Consider the following 25404-nt stretch of genomic DNA (forward strand, 5'->3'; position numbering starts at 1 on the left):
AGGCTTTAATGAGACTAAAGACTCTGCAGCCTTCATGCTCTGAGATCTTACCCACGATGCAAAGTGCTTAGCTCCTTTTGATGTCAGGAGAGCAGCTTCAGGCAGGGGTATGGGAGGGGCCGGCATGTGTGTGTGATGCAGTTAGAGTTCTAACCGAAGCCACAAACTGAGTGTTTGATTGTCACGAGAGATGAAATGATGTGCCATGAATTTAACGCTTAACTCCGTGAGGAAGGGGTGTGTGAGTGAGCATGAATTTAAAACTTAACTAGGTGTGAGGGCTGATGATGCGGATAACAGGCAGGCAGATCCATATTAATGCTCCCGTGCTTCTTTACGCAACGCCCACTCATAGCAGAGAGCAGCGGAGCGTGTGTGTGAGGATGAGGTCTACTCCTTCTCTAATACAGTAGATCAAAACAGTACAGTAAGCGTGTTGGGGATTGGAGATGCTAGCTTTCTTCAGGTCTCTTTACACTAAAAACACAGTAAAACCCAAAAAATGGTGATCCAGAAAATAAATCATTTATTTACATTGAAGTTTGAATCACATTGAGGAAAACAAAATTAAGATTCCAGACTTCCATTTCATGACTGTATTGCTGCTGATGTGGAAAATGATTTTTTTCTAATACCAGTGTACAGGAAAAAAATAGTTTAGAATTTTTCATAAAAGGGAGGTCCCATAAAAGACAGGCTTTGAAAACAAGAACCGGCCATTACTGACACAGGAAGAGGTGGAAAGGGTTTCTCGACCCCTTCAGTCCAGGGATCTGTTTCAACCCATCACTCCCTTTAACCAGGTTAACCATCAAATAGACAGAAACTGACCATTCAGATGATTCCTACTGTTTCTATGATATCTAGGAAAGACAGATACATATCTATGACACTCTTCATAGAGTGTGAGAATGGTTTAATGAGAGATGGTAAATAGTGGTTCCTGGACTGCTGCTGAGAATCACCAAAGCTCTAAAAAACTATATTGACAGACGGACTGGAAGGGGGAGGCGTTGGAGGAGGAAGAGGTTGGTTTTGGCTAATAGGTTGGACATGTCCATCGGAGGCAAAGAGAACGAGAGACTTGGCCGGGAGAAAGCAAAATATTGACAGGAGGGGAAGTTGGAGGAGAGGAGATATGGGGCGGTCCAATTGAGGCAGAGAGGGGGAGTGTAGGACAGTGTAGTACAGAGAGAGAGACACCCCTCTGGTTCTTCAGTATTTCTTAAACTCCACGTCGTCTGGGGGGCTCATCTCCACCGTTCTCTTCCCCACGTCCGTCCAGTTGGTGCTCAGGACTGTACCACCTGACTCCATCTACAGGGGGAGGAGAGTAAGTCAGTGATACTGCCCAAAAAATTATGTTTTCTCAGTTTCTCTCTGTGTGTGAATATATACACTCACAAAGGACTTGTTCATGGCCCGTTTGACCTCGTCGGTGCCGTCACAGTAGATCTGTTGGAAGAGGTTGTTGAGCGCTGCGTCTCCCTCCAGCTTCTCCTTCTTCTCCTCCTCACTAATGTCGCCCACCACCTTGTCCCAGTTACGGCTGGAGTGGGACGATGATGGGTACTGGTCTGAACAGGAACACACGTTTAGAGGGAGAGAGGGTTACCATGGGTACTGGTCAACACAGGAGAGAGGGCTTTCAGTAGTAAAAACCAATGCTGTAAAAAATATTGTTAAATGTATTTAGTGGTATGAAATGTATCAGTACTGACTGGTATATGTGTAAAGGAGAGAGAGCAGAGGAAACTGTGTGTGTGTGTGTGTGTGTGTGTGTGTGAGAGATAGAGAAGTACTCACTGGGGGTGAAGTGTTTGACGTTGGGCTCCTGACCTTCACCCTCCAGTTTCTCCCACCTGATCCCCTCAGTCTTCTTCATTTTGATCTCCACCTGAGAAAAAGAGGGGGAACAGAGCGAGGAGAGAGAAAGAGAGGGGGATGAGGAAGTGTGGTTGAGAAAGAGAGAAAGAGGGGGGAAGAGAGAGAGGGGGGAGAGAGTGAGGAAGAGCGAGAGAGAGGAGGAAGAGAGGGCGTGGAGAGCAAGGAGAGAGAGAGCGAAGCCAATATGTCTTTAGTTATCGTTACTTCTATATAGGGCTCAACACATAAGATCAGAAGACGGTAGCTCAGAACTCTCTTTTAGTGGTGTGATCAGCTCACAGCAGAGAGAGACAGTGATATGCGGGGGCACAGCTCACTCCCACATCTTCCTGACAGACAGAGTGCTAACGAGACATCTGTCAGCTTGAGGGGCCGGATAGTGTGTGATCAGATCAGCGTACGCGTGTATGTGTGGGTGAGAGCTGTCTGTCTGTCGACCAGTGGCAGGAACACACATTTCTGGACAGATCATTACATCGGAGGAGAGGAGACGAGCAGAGCGAAGACAGCCGCCACCACACGCACGTGAGCTGCAGTGACAGGCCCCATACCAGTGGGACACGCAAGCTGCCCAGTGCTCCAGTACCCCCGTCATCTTGGGTGTGTGTGTGTAAGTTTGTATGTATTTAAGTGTGTGAGTGCGCATGTGAGCAGAGTGTGTATGTATTTTTTATTTTATTTAACTAGGCAAGTCAGTTAAGAACAAATTCTTATGTACAATGACGGCCTTACCGGCCAAACCCGGACGACGCTGGGCCAATTGCGCGCCGCCCTATGGGACTCCCAATCACGGCCGGTTGTGATACAGCCTGGAATCAAACCAGGGGGTCTGTAGTGATGCCTCAAGCACTGAGATGCAGTGCCTTAGACCACTGCACCACTCGGGAGCCCACGTATGTGTTTAGAGACAAAGTTTGATAGAGTTATAGCGTGGGGGATGCGCAGGCATGTCGACACAATTAAAGAAAAATTCTGCTCCGCTGAGCGAAGGAATGTTTCATTCATGAAGGTGTCAGGAGCAGACGCCAGAGCATCAAGAGACGCTTGCACACACTCACACACAAGCACAGATTACAGGGGCTAATAGATGAGCTCTAAACTAACCCAAGACTAAACAGCTCAAATCTTAGGACTGAATGCTCAACCATGGGCCCCTGCTCAACTGATGTTCACATGGAACCCCTCTTCACATTGACCTTCAATATTCTTCATTGTATATTTACAACCATCACCAACATCTGTCTGCAGACACCGACCTAGTCAACCTTAGAGTACAGTGTAGGGGAATGGGCTGGGTGAAAAGGCAGAGACACAGACCCCTTGCAGTGGCGGGGAGGGTTTTAAGCTCTTATGTGCACTGTGAGTGTGTGTGTGGTGATAACTGGTGCAGTCTGTGCCCATGCAGTGTGTGCGCTGGGGGGGCTATACAACATTAATCTGCTGCCACATCTGTGTCTCTGCGTGTTAAAGGGATGTGGCAGGCGAGGTGCTGAGTCTTAAAGGGATGTGACAGCACAGTCACATACAGGACCACCACCCACAGCTCCCAGGGGCCATACTGAGCAACACACACACGCCTGTCAGTCTCTCAAGAGGGGGAGTTGAGTCCCATGTCACCAGTCCCACGTGCTCTTACCCCTACCGAAGTCCCCCCTGCCCTACACACACACCCGTCCCGGTCTTACACAAGTACACGTACGCACACACACACACACACACAAATCCACATACAAAGAGTCTCCCATCTCAGCCCTTCACAAAATAGCCCCTACTTTAGATTACAGCGGAGAAGATTTTAAAAAGCAACTTAACAGACAAATAAATAAATAAAAATAGGAACAGTCTGGCGAGGGAGGCTGACAGGCATGGAAATTACAGAGGGAGGCTGTATGTTATCTATTCACAGAGACGAGATGAGTTTGGAGCTGAGCATGTGCATGTGTACGTGTGTTTACCCTTCCGTTCTGATCAAACACTCTGGTGTGTAATTGGCTCCCTGTTGTCATGACGACCCCACGGGTTAGAATCTCTCATAGCCGACGACGGGAGGTGGTCAGCGAGGGTTGCACTGATGAGTGTGTGTGCGCGAGACACACATACACACACTAATAACCCGTACACTTATAATGCACACACATACAGGACCAAGCTTTACCAAGATGATGTGAAGACAGCAACTGTGCATAGTGTAGCCTAGTATCCCTTCCTAAGCCTCCTCTAAAGAAAGCAGTGAAAGTAAACCATTGGGAAAGGAAAAACACAGTGAGTACTGCAGTTGGTGTCATTAATTTGACTACAGCAAAGCCCTTGGACTCACACAGAGAGCACTTAGTTAGGGACAGGTTTACGCTGGGTCTCTTCTGTGTACACACACAGACACAGTTCACCTGTTCAGAGATCAGCCAAAGTTTCTCAGTGTGCCTAGCAGAAAGGAATGCAACCATCGCATGTTGTGTGTTTGCGCGCGAATGCATTTGTCCTTTCTTATACTGTGTATAAGAAACAGTGTATATACAGTACCAGTCAAAAGTTTGGACACCTACTAATTCAAGGGTTTTTCTTTATATTTACTATTTTCTACATTGTAGAATAATAGTGAAGACATCAAAACTATGAAATAACACATATGGAATCATGTAGTAACCAAAAAAAAAAAAGTGTTAAACAAATCAAAATATTATATATTTGAGATTGTTCAAATAGCCACCCTTTGCCTTGATGACAGCTTTGCACACTCTTGGCATTCTCTCAACCAGCTTCATGAGGTAGTGACCTGGATTGCATTTCAATTAAACAGGTGTGCCTTGTTAAAAGTTAATTTGTGGAATTAACTTTTAGGGGGGATATACAGAAGATAGCCCTATTTGGTAAAATACCAAGTCCATATTATGGCAAGAACAGCTAAAAAACATAAAAATAAATAATGACCAGCTCAAATAAGCAAAGAGAAATGACAGTCCATCATTACTTTAAGAAATGAAGGTCAGTCAATCCGGAAAGTTTCTTCAAGTGCAGTCACAAAAACCATCAAGCGCTATGATGGAACTGGCTCTCATGAGGACCGCGACAGGAATAAAGACAGAGTTACCTCTGCTGCAGAGGATAAGTTCATTAGAGTTATCAGCCTCAGAAATTGCAGCCCAAATAAATGCTTCAGAGTTCAAGTAGTGAACACATCAACATCAACTGTTCAGAGGGGACTGTGTGAATCAGGCCTTCACGGACAAATTGTTGCAAAGCAACCACTACTAAAGGACACCAATAAGAAGAGACGTGCTTGGGCCAAGAAACACGAGCAATGGACATGAGACCGGTGGAAATTTGGAGTCCAAATTGGAGATCTTTGGTTCCAACCGCTGTGTTTTTGTGAGACGCGTGTGGGTGAATGGATTATCTCTGCATGTGTATTTCACGCCGTAAAGCATGGAGGTGGTGGTGTTATGGTGCTTTGCTGGTGACACGGTCTGTGATTTATTTAGAATTCAAGGTACACTTAACCAGCATGGCTACCTCAGCATTCTACAGCGATACGCCATCCCATCTGGTTTGGGCTTAGTGGGACTATCATTTGTTTTTCAACAGGACAATGACCCAACACACCTCCAGGCTGTGTAAGGGCTATTTGACCAAGAAGGAGTGTGATGGAATGCTGCATCAGATGACCTGGCCTCCACAATCCCCCGACCACAACCCAATTGAGATGGTTTGGGATGAGTCGGACGGCAGAGTGAAGGAAAAGCAGCCAACAAGTGCTCAGCATATGTGGGAACTCCTTCAAGACTGTTGGAAAATCATTCCAGGTGAAGCTGGTTGAGAGAATGCCAAGAGTGTGCAAAGCTGTCATCAAGGCAAAGGGTGGCTATTCGAATAATCTCAAATATAACATTGATTTGTTTAACACGTTTTCATATGTGTTATTTCATAGTTTTGATGTCTTCACTATTATTCTACAATGTAGAAAACTGTAAAAATAAATAAAAACCCTTGAATGAGTAGGTGTCCAAACTTTTGACTGGTACTGTACATATACAGTAAGTGACAGTGTGTTTTACATGTGTTCGTTTCCCACGGGGGGCCAGTATGAAAATGTATGCACTCACTAACTGTAAGTCGCTCTGGATAAGAGCGTCTGCTAAATGACTAAAATGTAAAATGTAAATGTAAATTCCCCATCTTTGTGTGTTGGTTTGTGTTTTGTATGTATGTGTGTGTAGGGCCATGAGAGCCTTTGGAGCCCTGTGGACCAGGGAACAAACAGGGCTTTGTGTGAGTGGAGGGGGCCTAAACTCTCCTCTCTCCATCCCCCTCTTAACCCCCTCCTCTCTCCCCCCCCCCCCCCCTTCTCTTCCTTTAAGACTGACTCCTTGTGTGAGTGTGTGGATTATGCTACATTACGTTTGTGTGCATGTACGCAGTGCGTATGACAAACTTTTGAAAAGACAAGTAGTTGAATATTGGAATGTATTTGCAAAGAATTTTAAAATGCTCAAATACACTCCCATGCATATAACCCAGGCATTTGAAAAAAGTATTTGAAAATACTTTCAAACAGTAGGCTATGTATAGGAAATTATTTTAAAATACTTCCAATAGAAGTAGTTGAGTCGGGCCACATTATCTGAATATACTCAAATACACAAGTATTTAAATAACAAATAAACATGTATTTGAACCCAGGTCTGATGACAACATGTGTGTGCGTGTGTGTATCCAAGACAGTAATCTCCCCCTCTTTGCCCCTCCTCTTCCTATTCTAAGACTGGGTCCTTGTTTGAGCTTCAACACACGTACACCTCTGGTATGCAGTGCCTGATGTTGCCATGGGGAACTGTGAGTGAGAGTGTATGCGAGTATGGAGAGGGGCTACGTTCTCCCTCTAGGGTGGAAACTTGTTTTGGCATTGGCTGGCAGGAACTCTCCGGAATAAGCTCTCTTCTCAACCTTACTTTCTATATTATATCCCTCTTCTCCCTCTCGGTGTCCCTCCATCTCTTTTCCTCTCTGCTACCAAATCATCCCCTCTTCACTCGGTCTCTGTCAACCTCCCCCTGTTGTGCCGTGAGTGTGGCGTGTCCCGCTGTCTCGTTAGACTGAGCACCATCTAATGCCCTAAACAAGCCCCATCAGCCTGCACCCATCCCCAGATTCCCCACACACACTAGACGGATTAGCGGAGCTTGGTGCCTCTCTCACATGTACACGCACAGGATGACTCACACACACACACACACACACACACACACACACACACACACTTAATTTCAAGCTTGTCATTTGTCATCAATAAACTAACTATATTCCATTTTCACATTCAGAAGGATTGACCACAGGCTTCTCTGTCAGTTCCAACATTATAAAGTGGAAGTGAGTAAGAATGCGCATGGAAATGCCTACACACCAATTACTATACACTACATACTCACTAACTTGTGAACAATAAGAAGTGCCCTTCCCACTCATTATCAGCCATAATTACTTACAACTCCAGAGCTTGTTAATTCTCACAGGGCAGAGCTCTATTGTGTGTGTTGACCCAGTCAGCTCTGAATTAAAGAGGATTCTCCTCCTCCCAGTCTTTCTGCTCCACTAATGGTTAATTATCACATTCCAGTCTGGTCATTCTCTGGTTAACCTGCTGTGTTTAATCACGTTTCTAAGGGTTCCTGGGCCCAGGCTGCATAATGCCTTGAGGACTGTGGTTTTATACACGTTTCACCTGTGGGAACATTTTCTCAGTTCTTGAGGCAAATGATATGAGAGTTCTGATAGGCTGAGGAGTATGGAGTGTGTGTGTCACCTTGGTGGAGAGGACCTTGAAGGTGCTGTGTTGGGGGACAATGGGATGCAGCAGGTTCATGTTCAGGCTGAAGTCCTCCCCCGATGGAAATTTCAGCACCGCCGACATCTACAGATAGAACACACATTATACACACACACACCCTCCACTGCAGACCATCTCATAGAGCGGTGGGGAGAGGGGGCTGTTTCTTCAAATTCACGCTGAGGGGTTTAGTGCTGGTCTTAGATCAGTTGGGCTTTCTTCGATTGGGGATTTAGACTTGGGGAGGGTAAACTGTTCCTAGATCTGAGCTTACAGGCACCCCTGGGGGCATAGCTGTGCCCAAAGGGAGTGTGTGTGTGTGTGTGTGTGAGAGAGATACCCCTGACAGCATCCCTGCCATAGCTCCTCTGGAGGAAAAGCCCCCTAGCTATCTCATTACCCCTAATAACACCCTTACTATTCTCAGAACAACAGAAAGAGTGGGCGAGGGCAGAGGAAGGGAACGAGATGTGGAATTGGAATCAGGCATCTCTCTGTGTGTATCAGAGAGAGCTGCTTTCCTGTAGGGGGGCCTCAGCGGAGAGAACAACTAAAGCCACAGGATGGTTTTTCAATACCGTCAAAACTATTTATTATGTTTCTCAATACATTTTCATATTTGGAGCTACTTTTTAAGTTAATACCTGCAGTCAACTTGTGCAATACGTTAGGAGATAAAGCAGATTGCGTTCATTTCACCGGTCACATTATGGAGCTTAACGTAGTTCCCCAGAACAGTTGAACCAGTCACGTGTTTGTTTGTAAATAGCATAACGGGAGAAAGCGTCCATAGCGTTCTATATCTATCATCAAGTCTCTGTTGTGCATTGCACATGAGGTGATGTAGTTACACTTGTATTTAATTCACTACTAAAATGTTTGCCATCGTATCTTATAAATGGCTTTCTGCCAGAAGTCAACGAGCTCTGGACGAGATATCTGTACAGTTGCAATTTTTTCCCTGTGCTTCCTACTAGCGTTTTTTCCCCCTCCTCCATTCTTCTCTGTGTACACATGCTGCACTTCCTTCAGAAAAGCACGCATCACAACTTCGTTCATTTGCACAATTTCTCTCGATCACTTTCGCTTGTAAATGTCCACTCATCGAAAATGACATTCACTAGCTTCGCTTGTATAACTTATGAGCCGATTTGCCTGTCTTTGCAATTAGTTTACGTTAGTTTTCGCTTGTTAGCATTTAGCGTCTACGTGATTTCGCTTTTAGTTTGTGCTAATATTGTTAGCATTCTGGTAATATAGGGTTTTCTTGCGTTTTTAGCGTGTACACTGTCGTACACGTCAAACCAGAGCATCCAAAACATGCCCAATGGGAGACATGTCTGGTGAGTGTGCAGGCCATGGAACTGGGACATTAAGCTTTCAGGAATTGTGTACAGTTCCGTGCGACATGGGGCTGCGCATTATCGCTGCTGAAACATTTACATTTTAGTCATTTAGCAGACGCTCTTATCCAGAGCGACTTACAGTTAGTGCATACATTATATATTTTTTCATACCCCCTGTGGGAATCGAACCCACAACCCTGGCGTTGCAAACGCCATGCTCTATCAACTGAGCTACATCCCTGCCGGCCATTCCCTCCCCTACCCTGGACGACGCTGGGCCAATTGCACGCCGCCCCATGGGTCTCCCGGTCGCGGCCGGCTACGACAGAGCCTGGATTCGAACCAGGATCTCTAGTGGCACAGCTAGCACTGCGATGCAGTGCCTTAGACCACTGCGCCACTCGGGAAACATGAGGTGATGGCAGCGGCTGAATGGCATGACAATGGGCCTCAGGATCTCATCACGGTATCTCTGTGCATTCAAATTGCCATCGATAAAATGCAATTGTGTTTGTTGTCCGTAGCTTATGCCTGCCCATACTTAACCCCACCGCCACCATGGGGCACTCTGTTGTTGTGAGTCCGGCTGGACGTACTGCCAAATTCTCTAAAACGACGTTGGAGGCGGTTTAGGGTAGAGATATTAACATAAAATTATCTGGCAACAGCTCTGGTGGACATTCCAGCAGTCAGCATGCTAATTGCACGCTCCCTCAAAACTTGAGACATCTGTAGCATTGTGTTGTGATAAAACTGCACATTTTAGAGTGGCCTTTTATTGTCGCCAGCACAAGGTGCACCTGTGTGTAATGATCATGCTGTTTAATCAGCTTCTTGATATGCCACACCTGTCAGTCAGATGGATTATCTTGGCAAAGGAGAAATGCTCACTAACAGGGATGTAAACTCATATTTGCACACAATATGAGCGAAATAAGCTTTTTGTGCGTATGAAACATTTCTGGGACCTTTTAATTCAGCTCATGAAACATGGGACCAACACTTTACATGTTGCGTTTATATTTTTGTTCAGTGTAAATAAGATGAGAAATACAGACATGTCTAGAGATAGCTTCCTCAGTGACTACAGTACTGGGCAGCTGATACTCTGGCAGCACTTCTGACAGTTTAGAGAGAACTGTAATTCTCTCTCCTCAAGAGCTTCTTACACTGACCTGTGTGTGTGTGTGTGTGTGTGTGTGTGTGTGTGTGTGTGGTGAGAGAGAAAGAGAGAGGTGTGCGTGCGTGTACCTGTCTCTCGTCGAAGTTGATGTTGACCCCATCCTTAGGCGCATTTTTCACCATGATGGTAACGATGACCTGAGACTCTGTCTGGTACCAGTCATGCCTGAGGACATACACAATTAGTACAGGTTGCCCCTGAAGTGTAGGAACAAGTTATCCACCTTCCTGCACACATAGTATGCATCCCAAATGACCCCCTATTCCCAATATAGTACACTACTTTTGACCAGGGCCATAGGTATTCCAAAAGTAGTGAACTATGTAGGGCCACAGCATGAACTGTACTTACTTAATGCGTGGCGTTGGTTTCTGCTGGGGCATCCAGTCATCCCAGGAAGAGAGAGAAAGTTTAAAAACAAAACAAGAGAAAAAAAAGAGAGGGTTTATGATTAGCTCTAGCCTTTAGACCAGACATAATAAATAAGGTCTGAAATACTGAGAGCAACACTGCCCCCATGAGGCAGAGGGTGGAACTGAAAGCCAGAAAAACCTGTATACAGTCTAAGGCAGGAGTGTCAAACTCTTTCCATGGAGGGCCTAGTGTCTGCGGGTCTTTCCTTTCAATTAAGACAGACAACCAGGTGAGGAGTTCCTTACTAATTAGTGACCATATTTCAATCAATCAAGTACAAGGGAGGAGCAAAAACCCGCAGATGCTCAGCCCCCAATGGAATGAGTTTGGCACATGTGGTCTAAGGTATGTGGACATCAGAGAATGATAGAGGCCTCTAGTGACCAAACGGCTGTTTTGGCATTGGGCAGCGCCTTTGAGGGCTTCCACCATTTTAATGTAGTGAATTAGGTGGGACTTCAACTTAATTGGCCGATCCCTCCTGGTGACCCTGTTGGAGTCATGTGCAACGGGTCATCAGGAGGGATCAGCCAATCGTGAAGAAAATGTACTACCTCAAAATGGGGATAGCTTGGGCAGCGCCATCGAGGCCGTCACAGATGCCATAATGGCCCGGATATAAAGATGAGGCCTCTTTCCATCTTCTCTACGGTGGACATACAGTGGGGAGAACAAGTATTTGATACACTGCCGATTTTGCAGGTTTTCCTACTTACAGAGCATGTAGAGGTCTGTAATTTTTACCACTTCAACTGTGAGAGACGGAATCTAAAACAAAAATCCAGAAAATTTCATTGTATGATTTTTAAGTAATTCATTTGTATTTTATTGCATGACATAAGTATTTGATCACCTACCAACCAGTAAGAATTCCGGCTCTCACAGACCTGTTAGTTTTTCTTTAAGAAGCCCTCCTGTTCTCCACTCATTACCTGTATTAACTGCACCTGTTTGAACTCGTTACCTGTATAAAAGACACCTGTCCACACACTCAATCAAACAGACTCCAACCTCTCCACAATGGCCAAGACCAGAGAGCTGTGTAAGGACATCATGGATAAAATTGTAGACCTGCCCAAGGCTGGGATGGGCAACAGGACAATAGGCAAGCAGCTTGGTGAGAAGGCAACAACTGTTGGTGCAATTATTAGAAAATGGAAGAAGTTCAAGATGACGGTCAATCACCCTTGGTCTGGGGCTCCATGCAAGATCTCACCTCGTGGGGCATCAATGATCATGAGGAAGGTGAGGGATCAGCCCAGAACTACACGGCAGGACCTGGTCAATGACCTGAAGAGAGCTGGGACCACAGTCTCAAAGAAAACCATTAATAACACACTACGCCGTCATGGATTAAAATCCTGCAGCTCACGCAAGGTCCCCCTGCTCAAGCCAGCGCATGTCCAGGCCCGTCTGAAGTTTGCCAATGACCATCTGGATGATCCAGAGGAGGAATGGGAGAAGGTCATGTGGTCTGATGGGACAAAAATATAGCTTTTTGGTCTAAACTCCACTCGCCGTGTTTGGAGGAAGAAGAAGGATGAGTACAACCCCAAGAACACCATCCCAACCGTGAAGCATGGAGATGGAAACATCATTCTTTGGGGATGCTTTTCTGCAAAGGGGACAGGACGACTGCACCGTATTGAGGGGGAGGATGGATGGGGCCATGTATCGCGAGATCTTGGCCAACAACCTCCTTCCCTCAGTAAGAGCATTGAAGATGGGTCGTGGCTGGGTCTTCCAGCATGACAACGACCCGAAACACACAGCCAGGGCAACTAAGGAGTGGCTCCGTAAGAAGCATCTAAAGGTCCTGGAGTGGCCTAGCCAGTCTCCAGACCTGAACCCAATAGAAAGAGAGCTGAAAGTCCGTATTGCCCAGCGACAGCCCCAAAACCTGAAGGATCTGGAGAAAGTCTGTATGGAGGAGTGGGCCAAAATCCCTGCTGCAGTGTGTGCAAACCTGGTCAAGACCTACAGGAAACGTATGATCTCTGTAATTGCAAACAAAGGTTTCTGTACCAAATATTAAGTTCTGCTTTTCTGATGTATCAAATACTTATGTCATGCAATAAAATGCAAATTAATTACTTAAAAATCATACAATGCGATTTTCTGGATTTTTGTTTTAGATTCCGTCTCTCACAGTTGAAGTGTACCTATGATAAAAATTACAGAACTCTACATGCTTTGTAAGTAGGAAAACCTGCAAAATCAGCAGTGTATCAAATAATTGTTCTCCCCACTGTAGATAGAATAACGATAGGAACATCCAAAGTGGTCATCAGCACTCACCTTGTTCTCCTTTCCATTCTGATTGGCCACTGCAAGGGAGAGGAAACGGTATACTACAGTCAGCCAGTTTCCACTTACTCATACATTAACAGGCCAGAAAAACACAAAAACACACCTCCCTGTGAGATCTCAGAGGCAGTTTGTTTACCCACTGAGGCTAAACAGGCCTGATCTGTATTTACCAGTTCTGTCTGTTACATTATTCACTGCTTTCATTAGAGGGAGGTGGCGGCAGAGGGAGGGCAGGAGAGGGAGAAAATAAATAGCGAGAGAGAGGGAGAAGGAGGGAAAAGGAGAGAGGAGATAAAAGGGGAAGAGGCCAGGGATGAGACGGAAGATTAACGTTGTCTAAATGAGGTCGCGTTTGAAAAGGGAAACGGGGGGGCTGGCGTGAAGAGAAGGATGTGTGAGATCACCATATGCACACCCTGTTTTGATGTGTGGGGGCGTCAGGCAGAAGCGCCTAGCGGTAAACACTGTCACTTCACATATGAAAGAGACGGGAGGGAACTCACAGGGTAAGGCCAGGGCATGGCAAAGGACGACTGAGGTGTGTGTTGGTGTGCTTGTGCAACAGTGTGTGTGCATTTAATGTGGTTTTGAAGCTGTTTGAAGATGTACTATACATCTGTGTGTGTCTGCATTTTGGTATGCATGAGAGGGGGGTGTCACATGGGCTGTTTAGAATGCGAGCCCAACACGCAATGGATGTGTATCTGTGTGGATGTTTACTGGGGTTGATCCGAGGCCTACCCCCCACCCCAGAGAGACATACATTATTAATGTGATCAATTTAAACCCCTCAGACGATGACAACCACACACACAAACATATTCTCTAATTAAGAATTTAGCTAGTATAGGGTTAGAGTTTAGATCGAGGTTGGAGATGCACTCCACTCCGTATTTATTTGGACAATAACAGGGGAGGTTAGCATTTTTGGAGGGGTATGATCTCTAACTTTCTCACTCATCATTATTCACAATTAATTCATGATTATCCATAATCATGGTAGCATCCACATGAATGAAGAAGTGTTCAGAAACTTCTATTCTTATTTACAATAAAAGTGACTCCAAAATGACAATACATTATTCAGTTCCAATTGGGCAAAACATAATCTAAAACACAACAAAAACAACCTGCAAATGCATCCAACAAGTTTAGAGTCACAAGCTTGATGTAGACATTGCGTGCTACGAATATGGGCCCAAATACTAAACTTTTGACTACTTTAAAGCTGCAATATGTAACTTTTTGGGCGACCAGACCAAATTCATATAGAAATGTGAGTTATAGATTGTCATTCTCATTGAAAGCACGTCTAAGAGGCAGTAGATCTGTTCTATGTGCACTATTTCTATACATCACGTCCTTAAGTTTCGTTTTTGATTTGTACTTTTGGTATACTAACTTCAAACAGCTGAAAACAATATTTTTGGTTATGGAAAATATATTTCACAGCGGTTTAGATGGTACAATGATTCTCTACACTATACTTGTTTGTTTTGTCAAACTGAAATCAGGCATACTATTAGAATTTTACCAACTGGGAAATGGCTGAGCAATTTCTGCATAGTGCACCTTTACGACACCAAGTGAATTTGTCAAAATTTAATAAAAAAGACAGTATTCAAAACAGGGGGGACTAGATACATAAAGTCCTTTCATTTCTAAACGCTATAACATACGTTTGACAATACCCTCAAATAAAAGGTGACATTCTGTACTGTCGCCTCATGAAACATCTGATCTCAAATCCAAAATGCTGGAGTATAGAGCCAAATTCACAAAATGTTTGCTTCACTGTCCGATTAATTGATTGACTATATCTGTCAGTTCAGAAAAAATACATATCTACACAGTACATAGACTTTTTTTAAACGTGACCGGGATTGCACAAAATCAGGGACTTATTTTCATTATGGCGATTGAGGTACGAAAACAGCTCCTACTTACTCCCCATCATCTCCTCACAACGTTTGATCCATGTTTGGAAAGTGTTATCTGAGCCTGTGGAGCACGGGGAGAACACACTGTTAGCGTTCAGACAGAATCTCAACCAGTTTCAACACAACTCTACTGAGGAATTACAAACATACCCGTAGCCACAGACTTCAGTAGATTTCAGACAGGAAAGTATAAACAATATGGCTAATATTCCACCTAACCCAGTGGTATTAAAAGTCGGGGTCAATCTAATAAATATTTAAAGAGTACAAATTAAAAGTACAGATTATTGTATGGGACAAGATGTTTGAGAAAGATCATTTGAAAAAATATATATAATTGAGTACCGCCTCGATCACCCCGACAGCGTCATTGCGTTTTGGTACACCAGAAGTACATACATTTCCAATGGAACGCTGCGTTTGCCTTGCAGCATTGCGTTGCAGTACGTTCTGTGTGGTGCATACATTGGATAAATCGAACTTATGCATCAAATTGTATGCATACAGTGAGGGAAAAAAGTATTTGATCCCCTGCTGATTTTGTACGTTTGCCCACTGACAAAGAAATGATCAGTCTATAATTTTAATGGTAGGTTTATTTGAACAGTGAGAGACAGAATAACAACAAAGAAATCCAGAAAAACGCATGTCAAAAATTTTATAAATTGATTTGCATCTTAATGAGGGAAATAAGTATTTGACCCCCTCTCAATCAAAAAGATTTCTGGCTCCCAGGTGTCTTTTATACAGGTAACGAGCTGAGATTAGGAGCACACTCTTAAAGGGAGTGCTCCTAATCTCAGCTTGTTACCTGTATAAAAGACACCTGTCCACAGAAGCAATCAATCAGATTCCAAACTCTCCACCATGGCCAAGACCAAAGAGCTCTCCAAGGATGTCAGGGACAAGATTGTAGACCTACACTAGGCTGGAATGGGCTACAAGACCATCGCCAAGCAGGTTGGTGAGAAGGTGACAACAGTTGGTGCGATTATTCGCAAATGGAAGAAACACAAAAGAACTGTCAATCTCCCTCGGCCTGGGGCTCCATGCAAGATCTCACCTCGTGGAGTTGCAATGATCATGAGTACGGTGAGGAATCAGCCCAGAACTACGCGGGAGGATCTTGTCAATGATCTCAAGGCAGCTGGGACCATAGTCACCAAGAAAACAATTGGTAACACACCACGCCGTGAAGGACTGAAATCCTGCAGCGCCCGCAAGGTCCCCCTGCTCAAGAAAGCACATATACATGCATGTCTGAAGTTTGCCAATTAACATCTGAATGATTCAGAGGAGAACTGGGTGAAAGTGTTGTGGTCAGATGAGACCAAAATGGAGCTCTTTGGCATCAACTCAACTCGCCGTGTTTGGAGGAGGAGGAATGCTGCCTATGACCCCAAGAACACCATCCCCACCGTCAAACATGGAGGTGGAAACATTATGCTTTGGGGGTGTTTTTCTGATAAGGGGACAGGACAACTTCACCGCATCAAAGGGACGATGGACGGGGCCATGTACCGTCAAATCTTGGGTGAGAACCTCCTTCCCTCAGCCAGGGCATTGAAAATGGGTCGTGGATGGGTATTCCAGCATGACAGTGACCCAAAACACACGGCCAAAGCAACAAAGGAGTGGCTCAAGAAGAAGCACATTAAGGTCCTGGAGTGGCCTAGCCAGTATCCAGACCTTAATCCCATAGAAAATCTGTGGACGGAGCTGAAGGTTTGAGTTGCCAAACGTCAGCCTCGAAACCTTAATGACTTGGAGAAGATCTGCAAAGAGGAGTGGGACAAAATCCCTCCTGAGATGTGTGCAAACCTGGTGGCCAACTACAAGAAACGTCTGACCTCTGTGATTGCCAACAAGGGTTTTGCCACCAAGTACTAAGTCATGTTTTGCAGAGGGGTCAAATACTTATTTCCCTAATTAAAATGCAAATCAATTTATAACATTTTTGACATGTGTTTTTCTGGATTTGTTTGTTGTTATTCTGTCTCCCACTGTTCAAATAAACCTACCATTACAATTATAGACTGATAATTTCTTTGTCAGTGGGCAAACGTACAAAATCAGCAGGGGATCAAATACTTTTTTCCCTCATTGTAGATGGCTTGACAGAAATGGTAGCAGAAGGTGAATGTTGAACTTTTGTTGCACACATTTTTTACATTTACGTCATTTAGCAGACGCTTTTATCCAGAGCGACTTACAAATTGGTGCATTCACCTTATAGCCAGTGGGATAACCACTTTATTTATTTATTTATTTTTTTTTGGGAGGGGGGGTAAGGGGGGTAGAAGGATTACTTATCCTATCCCAGGTGTTCCTTAAAGAGGTGGGGTTTCAAATACATTTACAAAAAACATATCCAAAAAAACCTGTAGGTGTGTTTGAGGCGTAAATGTATGTTCTTCATTTTGATAAGATATGAAATGTAATGAATTTAAGGTTGATAAAAAAACAAATGTATCAATTTTTAAGGTTGTGTAATTAGATTTGGGGTGGGGTCGTGAGAAATTGTTGTCGAAAACAAATAGGGTCCCCAAAAATGTTAGTTGAAAAGAAAATTGGGTCCACTCTGAAAAGAAAAGAATACCACTGACTTAACTTAGAGGGCAAGAACTGTTACTATATTTCTAATACAAAATAATACACTGCTCAAAAAAATAAAGGGAACACTTAAACAACACAATGTAACTCCAAGTCAATCACACTTCTGTGAAATCAAACTGTCCACTTAGGAAGCAACACTGATTGACAATAAATTTCACATGCTGTTGTGCAAATGGAATAGACAACAGGTGGAAATTATAGGCATTTAGCAAGACACCCCCCAATAAAGGACTGGTTTTGCAGGTGGTGACCACAGACCACTTCTCAGTTCCTATGCTTCCTGGCTGATGTTTTGGTCACTTTTGAATGCTGGCGGTGCTTTCACTCTCGTGGTAGCATGAGACGGAGTCTACAACCCACACAAGTGGCTCAGGTAGTGCAGCTCATCCAGGATGGCACATCAATGCGAGCTGTGGCAAGAAGGTTTGCTGTGTCTGTCAGCGTAGTGTCCAGAGCATGGAGGCGCTACCAGGAGACAGGCCAGTACATCAGGAGACGTGGAGGAGGCTGTAGGAGGGCAACAACCCAGCAGCAGGACCGCTACCTCCTCATTTGTGCAAGGAGGAGCAGGAGGAGCACTGCCAGAGCCCTGCTAAATGACCTCCAGCAGGCCACAAATGTGCATGTGTCTGCTCAAACGGTCAGAAACAGACTCCATGAGGGTGGTATGAGGGCCCGACGTCCACAGGTGGGGGTTGTGCTTACAGCCCAACACCGTGCAGGACGTTTGGCATTTGCCAGAGAACACCAAGATTGGCAAATTCGCCACTGGCGCCCTGTGCTCTTCACAGATGAAAGCAGGTTCACACTGAGCACATGTGACAGACGTGACAGAGTCTGGAGACGCCGTGGAGAATGTTCTGCTGCCTGCAACATCCTCCAGCATGACCGGTTTGGCAGTGGGTCAGTCATGGTGTGGGGTGGCATTTCTTTGGGGGGCCGCACAGCCCTCCATTTGCTAGCCAGAGGTAGCCTGACTGCCATTAGGTACCGAGATGAGATCCTCAGACCCCTTGTGAGACCATATGCTGGTGCGGTTGGCCCTGGGTTCCTCCTAATGCAAGACAATGCTAGACCTCATGTGGCTGGAGTGTGTCAGCAGTTCCTTCAAGAGGAAGGCATTGATGCTATGGACTGGCCCGCCCGTTCCCCAGACCTGAATCCAATTGAGCACATCTGGGACATCATGTCTCGCTCCATCCACCAACGCCACGTTGCACCACAGACTGTCCAGGAGTTGGCGGATGCTTTAGTCCAGGTCTGGGAGGAGATCCCTCAGGAGACCATCCGCCACCTCATCAGGAGCATGCCCAGGCGTTGTAGGGAGGTCATACAGGCACGTGGAGGCCACACACACTACTGAGCCTCATTTTGACTTGTTTTAAGGACATTACATCAAAGTTGGATCAGCCTGTAGTGTGGTTTTCCACTTTAATTTTGAGGGTGACTCCAAATCCAGACCTCCATGGGTTGATAAATTTGATTTCCATTGATAATTTGTGTGTGATTTTGTTGTCAGCACATTCAACTATGTAAAGAAAAACGTATTTAATAAGATTATTTCATTCATTCAGATCTAGGATGTGTTGTTTAAGTGTTCCCTTTATTTTTTTGAGCAGTGTATATTTTCCTTTTAGATATACATGAAGTGTCTAGGGATATGGGCTAGCAGTCGATTTGGGATTAAGTGGGTAAGGTTAGAGGAGGTGTCGAGGTGGTATGTGCTTCACAGGTCCCCTCAGCAGACCTCACCGTCCAGGCTGTGTCCCTGAGTGAAGGCAGCATGTGCCGACTCGAAGTGGTTCAGGTGGTACTCTGCCATTCTGCAGGGAGGGAGACAGGGGCAGGGATGTTATCAGTAGCAGACAAAAAAATAAAAATAACTCTGGGGAAACTGACAACCAATTTAGGTTTGACATACAGTACCAGTCAAAAGTTTGGACACATCTACTCATTCAAGGGTTTTTCTTTATTTTTACTATTTTCTACATTGTAGCATAATAGTGAAGATATCAAAACTATGAAATAACACATATGGAATCATGTAGTAACCAAAATAAAAGTGTTAAACAAATCAATATTTTATATTTGAGATTCTTCAAATAGCCACCCTTCGCCTTTATGACAGCTTTGCACACTATTGGCATTCTCTCAACCAGCTTCATGAGGTAGTCACCTGGAATGCATTTCGATTAACAGGTGTGCCTTGTTAAAATGTTAATTTGTGGAATTTCTTTCCTTCTTAATGCGTTTGAGCTAGTCAGTTGTGTCGTGACAAGGTAGGGTTGGTATACAGAAGATAGTCCTATTTGATAAAATACCAAGTCCATATTATGGCAAGAACAGCTCAAATAAGCAAAGAGAGACACTCCATCATTACTTTAAGACATGAAGGTCAGTAAATCCGGAAAATTTCAAGAACTTTGAAAGTTTCTTCAAATGCAGTCGCAAAAACCATCAAGCGCTATGATGAAACTAGCTGTCATGAGGACCGCCACAGGAAAGGAAGACCCAGAGTTACCTCTGCTGCAGAGGATAAGTTCATTAGAGTTACCAGCCTCAGATTGCAGCCCAAATAAAATGCTTCACAGAGTTCAAGTAACAGACACATCTCAACATCAACTGTTCAGAGGAGACTGAGTCAGGCGTCATGGTGAAATTGCTGCAAAGAAACCACTACTAAAGGACACCAATAAGAAGAGGAGACTTGCTTGGGCCAAGCAACACGAGCAATGGACATTAGACTGGTGGAAATCTGTCCTTTGGTCTGATGAGTGCAACTTTTAGATTTTTGGTTCTTTGTGAGACGCAGAGTAGGTGAACGGATGATCTCTGCATGTGTGGTTACCACCGTGAAGCATGGAGGTGGTGTGACAGTGCTTTGCTGGTGACACTGTCTGTGATTTATTTAGAATTCAAGGCACAGTTAACCAGCATGGCTACCACAGCATTCTGCAGCGATACACCATCCCATCTGGTTTGGGCTTAGTGGGCCTATTGTTTGTTTTTCAACAGGACAATGACCCAAAACACACCTCCAGGCTGTGTAAGGGCTATCTGACCAAGGAGAGTGATGGAGTGCTGCATCAGATGACCTGGCCTCCAAAATCACCCGACCTCAACCCAATTGAGATGGTTTGGGATGTGTTGGGCAGCAGAGTGAAGGAAAAGCAGACAACAAGTGCTTAGCATATGTGGGAACTCCTTCAAGACTGTTGGAAAAGCATTCCTCATGAAGCTGGTTGAGAGAATGCCAAGAGTGTGCAAAGCTGTCATCAAGGCAAAGGGTGGCTACTTTGAAGAATCTCAAATATATTTTGATTTGTTTAACACTTGTTTAACAACCATGTCTCGGAACTCTACGGACAATTCCTTCGACCTCTGGTTTTTGCTCTGACATCCCCTGTCGACTATGGGACCTTATATAGACAGATGTGTCCCTTTCCAAATCATGTCCAATCAATTGAAATTACCACAGGTGGACTGGTTGTAGAAACATCAAGGATAATCAATGTTAACAGGATGCACCTGAACTCAATTTCAAGTCTCATAGTAAAGGGTATGAATACCTATGTAAATAAGGTTTAAGTTTTTTTTTTTTTTTGAAATACATTTGCAAAAACTTTCTAAAAAACTGTTTTCGCTTTGTCATTATGGGGTATTGTGTGTAGATTGGTGAGGATTAATACATTTTAGAATAAGGCTGTAACGTAACAAAATGTGGAAAGTCAAGGGATCTGAATACTTTCCGAACGCACTGTATAAAGTTACTTTTTTATTTTAATGTTTTTATTAATATCCCTAGCAACAGAAAAAAACATTTGTATAACATACCTAGAGTAAAAAAGAGAATATCGTTCGAATGGGGTGAAATTCATTTCTCAACTATTAATATTGAGCAAATTACATTCATTGTAGCCAACTACACTCACTGGAGTATCTGACACTGGCTTTGAAAAAGCACACACGAATAAGCTACCACTGCGGCAAGTGCCGATGGCTGCTGGTAAGCTTTCTTGACTTTGACACAAATTTTTGCCAACACATGGCTAAACTTTAACAAGGTAAACAGCTGCACTTAGCGAAAATGTGTTTGGAGTTACCTTTCTAGCTAATAGGCTATATTGGGCGGCAGGTAACTTAGTGGTTAAGAGAGTTGTGCCAGTAACCGAAAGGTCGCTGGTTCTAATCCCCGAGCCAACTAGGTGAAAAATCTGTCGATGTGCCCTTGAGCAAGGCACTTAACCCTACTTGCTCCTGGATAAGAGCGTCTGCTAAATGACTAAAATGTAAATGTAATGTATTAGAGTTTACACTTTTTCTTTCAATTATAATGTGGGGATGTCAAAATAACTATCTACCGAATCTATTCATTTTAAAATGTTGATTACTTCTCCTTGTCATTATCATTCATCTGATAAGAAAATACATGAAAAAAGTTTTTCGCTAAAGTATGATGGGGGTCCCTGGGTCGCTGATTTGCCTTGAAGGAGGGGGGGGTCCCTGGTCAAGACAAGTTTGAAGTGCCCTGATATAACGGAGACGTGGAGTTGAGTTTAGCTAAATGGATTTTCTGATTTATTAGTAAAAACACATCACATCTCTGTAAAAGGTTCAACAACAGTGCTTAGTGTTCTGATAACATCTTTAAGCAGTCATCCTCGTAGTCATTTAAAATCAACAGTGACAGAAATAAAGTCAGAGACATTCCCCCCAGAAAACACACAAGCTGCCAAAATAAATACATGTCAATTCAGATCAATTGACATTGACCGATGTCATGGGCTAGACTTTGGGTTGGGTGATATATCAAATTAATTAGATTAATTTGAATTCATGTTTTAGCGCGATGTTCCAAATGCCTGTATCGCAAGAATCAAGGTTTTAATATTTTTTGGTTTCTATGAGCGTTTGTCTTTTTGGTCTCATCTACTTTGCTCCTTCTGTGCTGTGTGCACTGTGCACCTCCCCCTGCCACTCACAATAATAATGTCTGCTACCAGAAGTAAGTCGTTATTAGTGGATGTGCATTATGCATGGTTCTGGTTAAATTTGTAACCAAAAAGGGCATTTTCATAGACTTGAAAGACAGGTCAGTGATTATTGCAAAAAAGCAGGTTAAACCATTTTGAGATATATACATATATGCTTTATTGTCACATACACTGAATAGGTGCAGCGATTATTATTTTTTACTGGGTCAGCCATAGTAGTACGGCTCCCCTGGAGCAAATGAGGGTTAAATGCCTTGCTCGAGGACACAGATTTTTCACCTTGCCGGCTCGGGTATTCGAACCAGCAACCTTTCGGTTATGGCCCAACACTAACCGTTAGGCTACCTAGCAGCCTGGTAGAGGGTCTTATGGTTAGCCTAGGTATAGTTTTACAAGCCCCGAATTCATTAGATTATTCCTGACTGTTTGAAATGCAGCATATTGACATTTAATTGTGCAACAAGGCTTATTTAGAAAAAAAGAAAAAAACAATTTTGGAAATATATATTGTGAATCGCCCATAAGTTTTAAAAAAAAAGTAGACATTTTTAGGCAATATCACCATGTCCTAGGTAGACTCAATCTGTACACATACCCTGCTCTCATGAAGGCAAGGGGAATGGCTACATGGACAGTAGAGGCTGCTGAGGGGAGGACGGCTCATTATAATGTCTGGAACGGCGCAAATGGAATGGCATCAAATACATAGAAACCATACCACCTATTCCGCTCCAGCCATTACCACGAGCCTGTCCTCCCCAATTAAGGTGCCACCAACCTCCTGTGATGGACACACACACACACAGAGAGAGAGAGTAGGTGAGTCTACCCTGTTCTCATGAAGGCAAGAGGAAGACTGGGGTTGAGCTGCTGGGCTCTCTTGGCATCATCGACAGCACCTGTAGAGACAGAAACAGACATACTCAGATGAGAAACATAGCTCAAGTTTCTGTAGCAAAGACAAAAAAAGGGAACTAACATGAGTCACTTCAATTAAAATAATTATACAAATCACCCATTCTGAACATCAGTAAAGCTAGGTAGGAGGTTAGTCAAGGGTTAGAGCTGTAGTTTGTCAATGGAGGATCAAGGTTAGGGTCTGGCTGATAGCAGTTTTTCAGGTAGAGGGTTAGGATTGTTTGGGTAAGATGTTGGGGGTTAGGATAAGAGACTTACAGCTGTAGTTTTTCAGTTGGAGGTGGGCATAGGCTCGTTGGCAGAACCATTCTGAATTGTCAGAGTTTACTTCCAATGCTTCATTAAGTTCCTGGGGGGAAATGACGGTGACATCAAATGGGCAAACTTGGGGTCAATTGAATTGACAAGACATTGAAAAAATATGTTTATGACCACTAGCTAAGGTTAACTATTGTTTCGATACATTTTCATGTTCCCAACTATTTAACTTGGCTTTCTGCACAAAATCTTATCTTACATTAGTAAGGTGGTTAGTTAGGTATCTACAATCAAGACATGTTTGATGTATGGCAGGTGGTTAGCCAGTTAGCTTAACTAGCTAGCTAGTACAACAACAAGATACAACCAAGAAGCTAACTAATTACTGTGACGGTACACATATAGCTAGCTATCACTACTGCTGGAGTTGAGCAACAACTGAGAGTAAGTCCTTTCAGACCAAAATAGTTTGGTAGTAGTGTGGCTAACTTAACTAGCTATCTCGTTAGGTTAGTTTCTAAAGTTAGCCCAACACTAGCTAGTTAGCCAGCTCCGAAAAGTTTATAGTTAGCTATCTAGCTAGTTAGCGTTATTGAAAACATTTCAACCCCCCTGACAATTTTAGCTAGCGAGAATAATGTAATTGACTTTCAATAAAACGAGTTCATATTTTCTTTCTAATTTGACAGCCAGCTAGCCGTTGTTTACCTCGATAGCTTTCTGTGGGTTCTCGTCTATGACGCTATCCGGGAAACTGCTAAAACGACAAAAACAAAGCTAACGTTAGCCTCTTGAACAAGGAAATATTTCCGACAAAATACTCGAAAATGTAGTTTATATACTTGCCGTTCGGTTGCCATGGGGCTAGAAGTGTTGTCAGTGAGAGAAAGAGCAGAGGCTAGCTAGCTAGCTGGAAAGTTCTAGATGGGAATCAGAAAACGAAAGTATGCTGGAGAATGGAGCCTAAACTCTTGTGCTATAGTTCAGTCAAAGATGTTTATAACTAAGCCAAGATAGACCACAGTCTGTCGTTTCCAATTGGAACAAATGAGCCATAGTGGGCAGAACAAGCAAGGAGGTGGGCAGAGCCAAGCACGAGCTAGCGATCCTATTGGCACTTTCTAGCATCATCTGCATATTTCCGTTAGGGAACGCCTACTCTGACGTGCGCAATAACTAAATTCCCCATTGCACGCCTTCTAAACAACGCAATTTTTAAAACTTTTGCAAAGAGTAAAGTTTGCAAAGTCCACTCTCTTCATAACATATTCTAGTTTTGGGAACAGATACCTGTATTGAGATCAAATGTTTAATCCATGAGAATATTTGCAGAATATCGGCCAAAATCCATCTCGTTCCATCTTCTCCCACTGCCCGCCAGTGGGCTTCCTGTCACTACCATATTTGGTAGTGAGTGGAAACGCTAAGCGGATGCTTCACATTTAAACATGCAGTGAAATATCTGTCTCATTGTTCCGTCGTTCAGTGAGTGGATTGGAGCACAGTGCGGAGGCGTGCGCTGTACGGGCCTGTCAACGGTCAGCTGGGTAGGCGCATCTTCTTCTTTGGTATCATGGCATTCGCACATTTTGTTTGTGCATGCCGCCACCTATTGTACGGTAAATCAAATTACATTTTGTGATAACATAAAAAAGGAAAGGGGAAAAGAAACAAAAATGCACCACCAACTACACCTATATACGCCACTATTTCATAA

At 43.9% G+C, this 25404-nt stretch overlaps 1 protein-coding gene across 3 annotated transcripts; it reads right to left on the minus strand.

The window, feature by feature from the left end:
- Positions 1-503: 503 nt before the first annotated feature.
- LOC121581155 (protein SGT1 homolog) lies at positions 504-24701 on the minus strand. 3 transcript variants are annotated; one of them, XM_045224712.1, is made up of 13 exons: positions 24534-24701; positions 24396-24441; positions 23688-23778; positions 23341-23410; positions 19270-19340; positions 14909-14962; positions 12950-12978; positions 10589-10611; positions 10306-10402; positions 7685-7792; positions 1807-1897; positions 1405-1577; positions 504-1317 (listed from the first exon to the last, which is right to left on the minus strand). In XM_045224712.1, exons 1-13 carry the CDS (start codon positions 24545-24547, stop codon positions 1216-1218), a joined length of 969 nt encoding a protein of 322 aa, XP_045080647.1. In that variant the 5' UTR covers positions 24548-24701; the 3' UTR covers positions 504-1215. The 3 variants fall into 3 exon arrangements, with proteins under 3 accessions (XP_045080647.1, XP_041752493.1, XP_045080646.1); XM_041896559.2 differs by having other exon boundaries at positions 24396-24444; positions 24534-24700; XM_045224711.1 differs by having other exon boundaries at positions 10589-10608; positions 24396-24444; positions 24534-24699.
- Between the last annotated feature and the right edge of the window lie 703 nt (positions 24702-25404).

This window comes from Coregonus clupeaformis, chromosome 14, assembly GCF_020615455.1.
Source record: "Coregonus clupeaformis isolate EN_2021a chromosome 14, ASM2061545v1, whole genome shotgun sequence".
Classification (NCBI taxonomy): domain Eukaryota; kingdom Metazoa; phylum Chordata; class Actinopteri; order Salmoniformes; family Salmonidae; genus Coregonus; species Coregonus clupeaformis.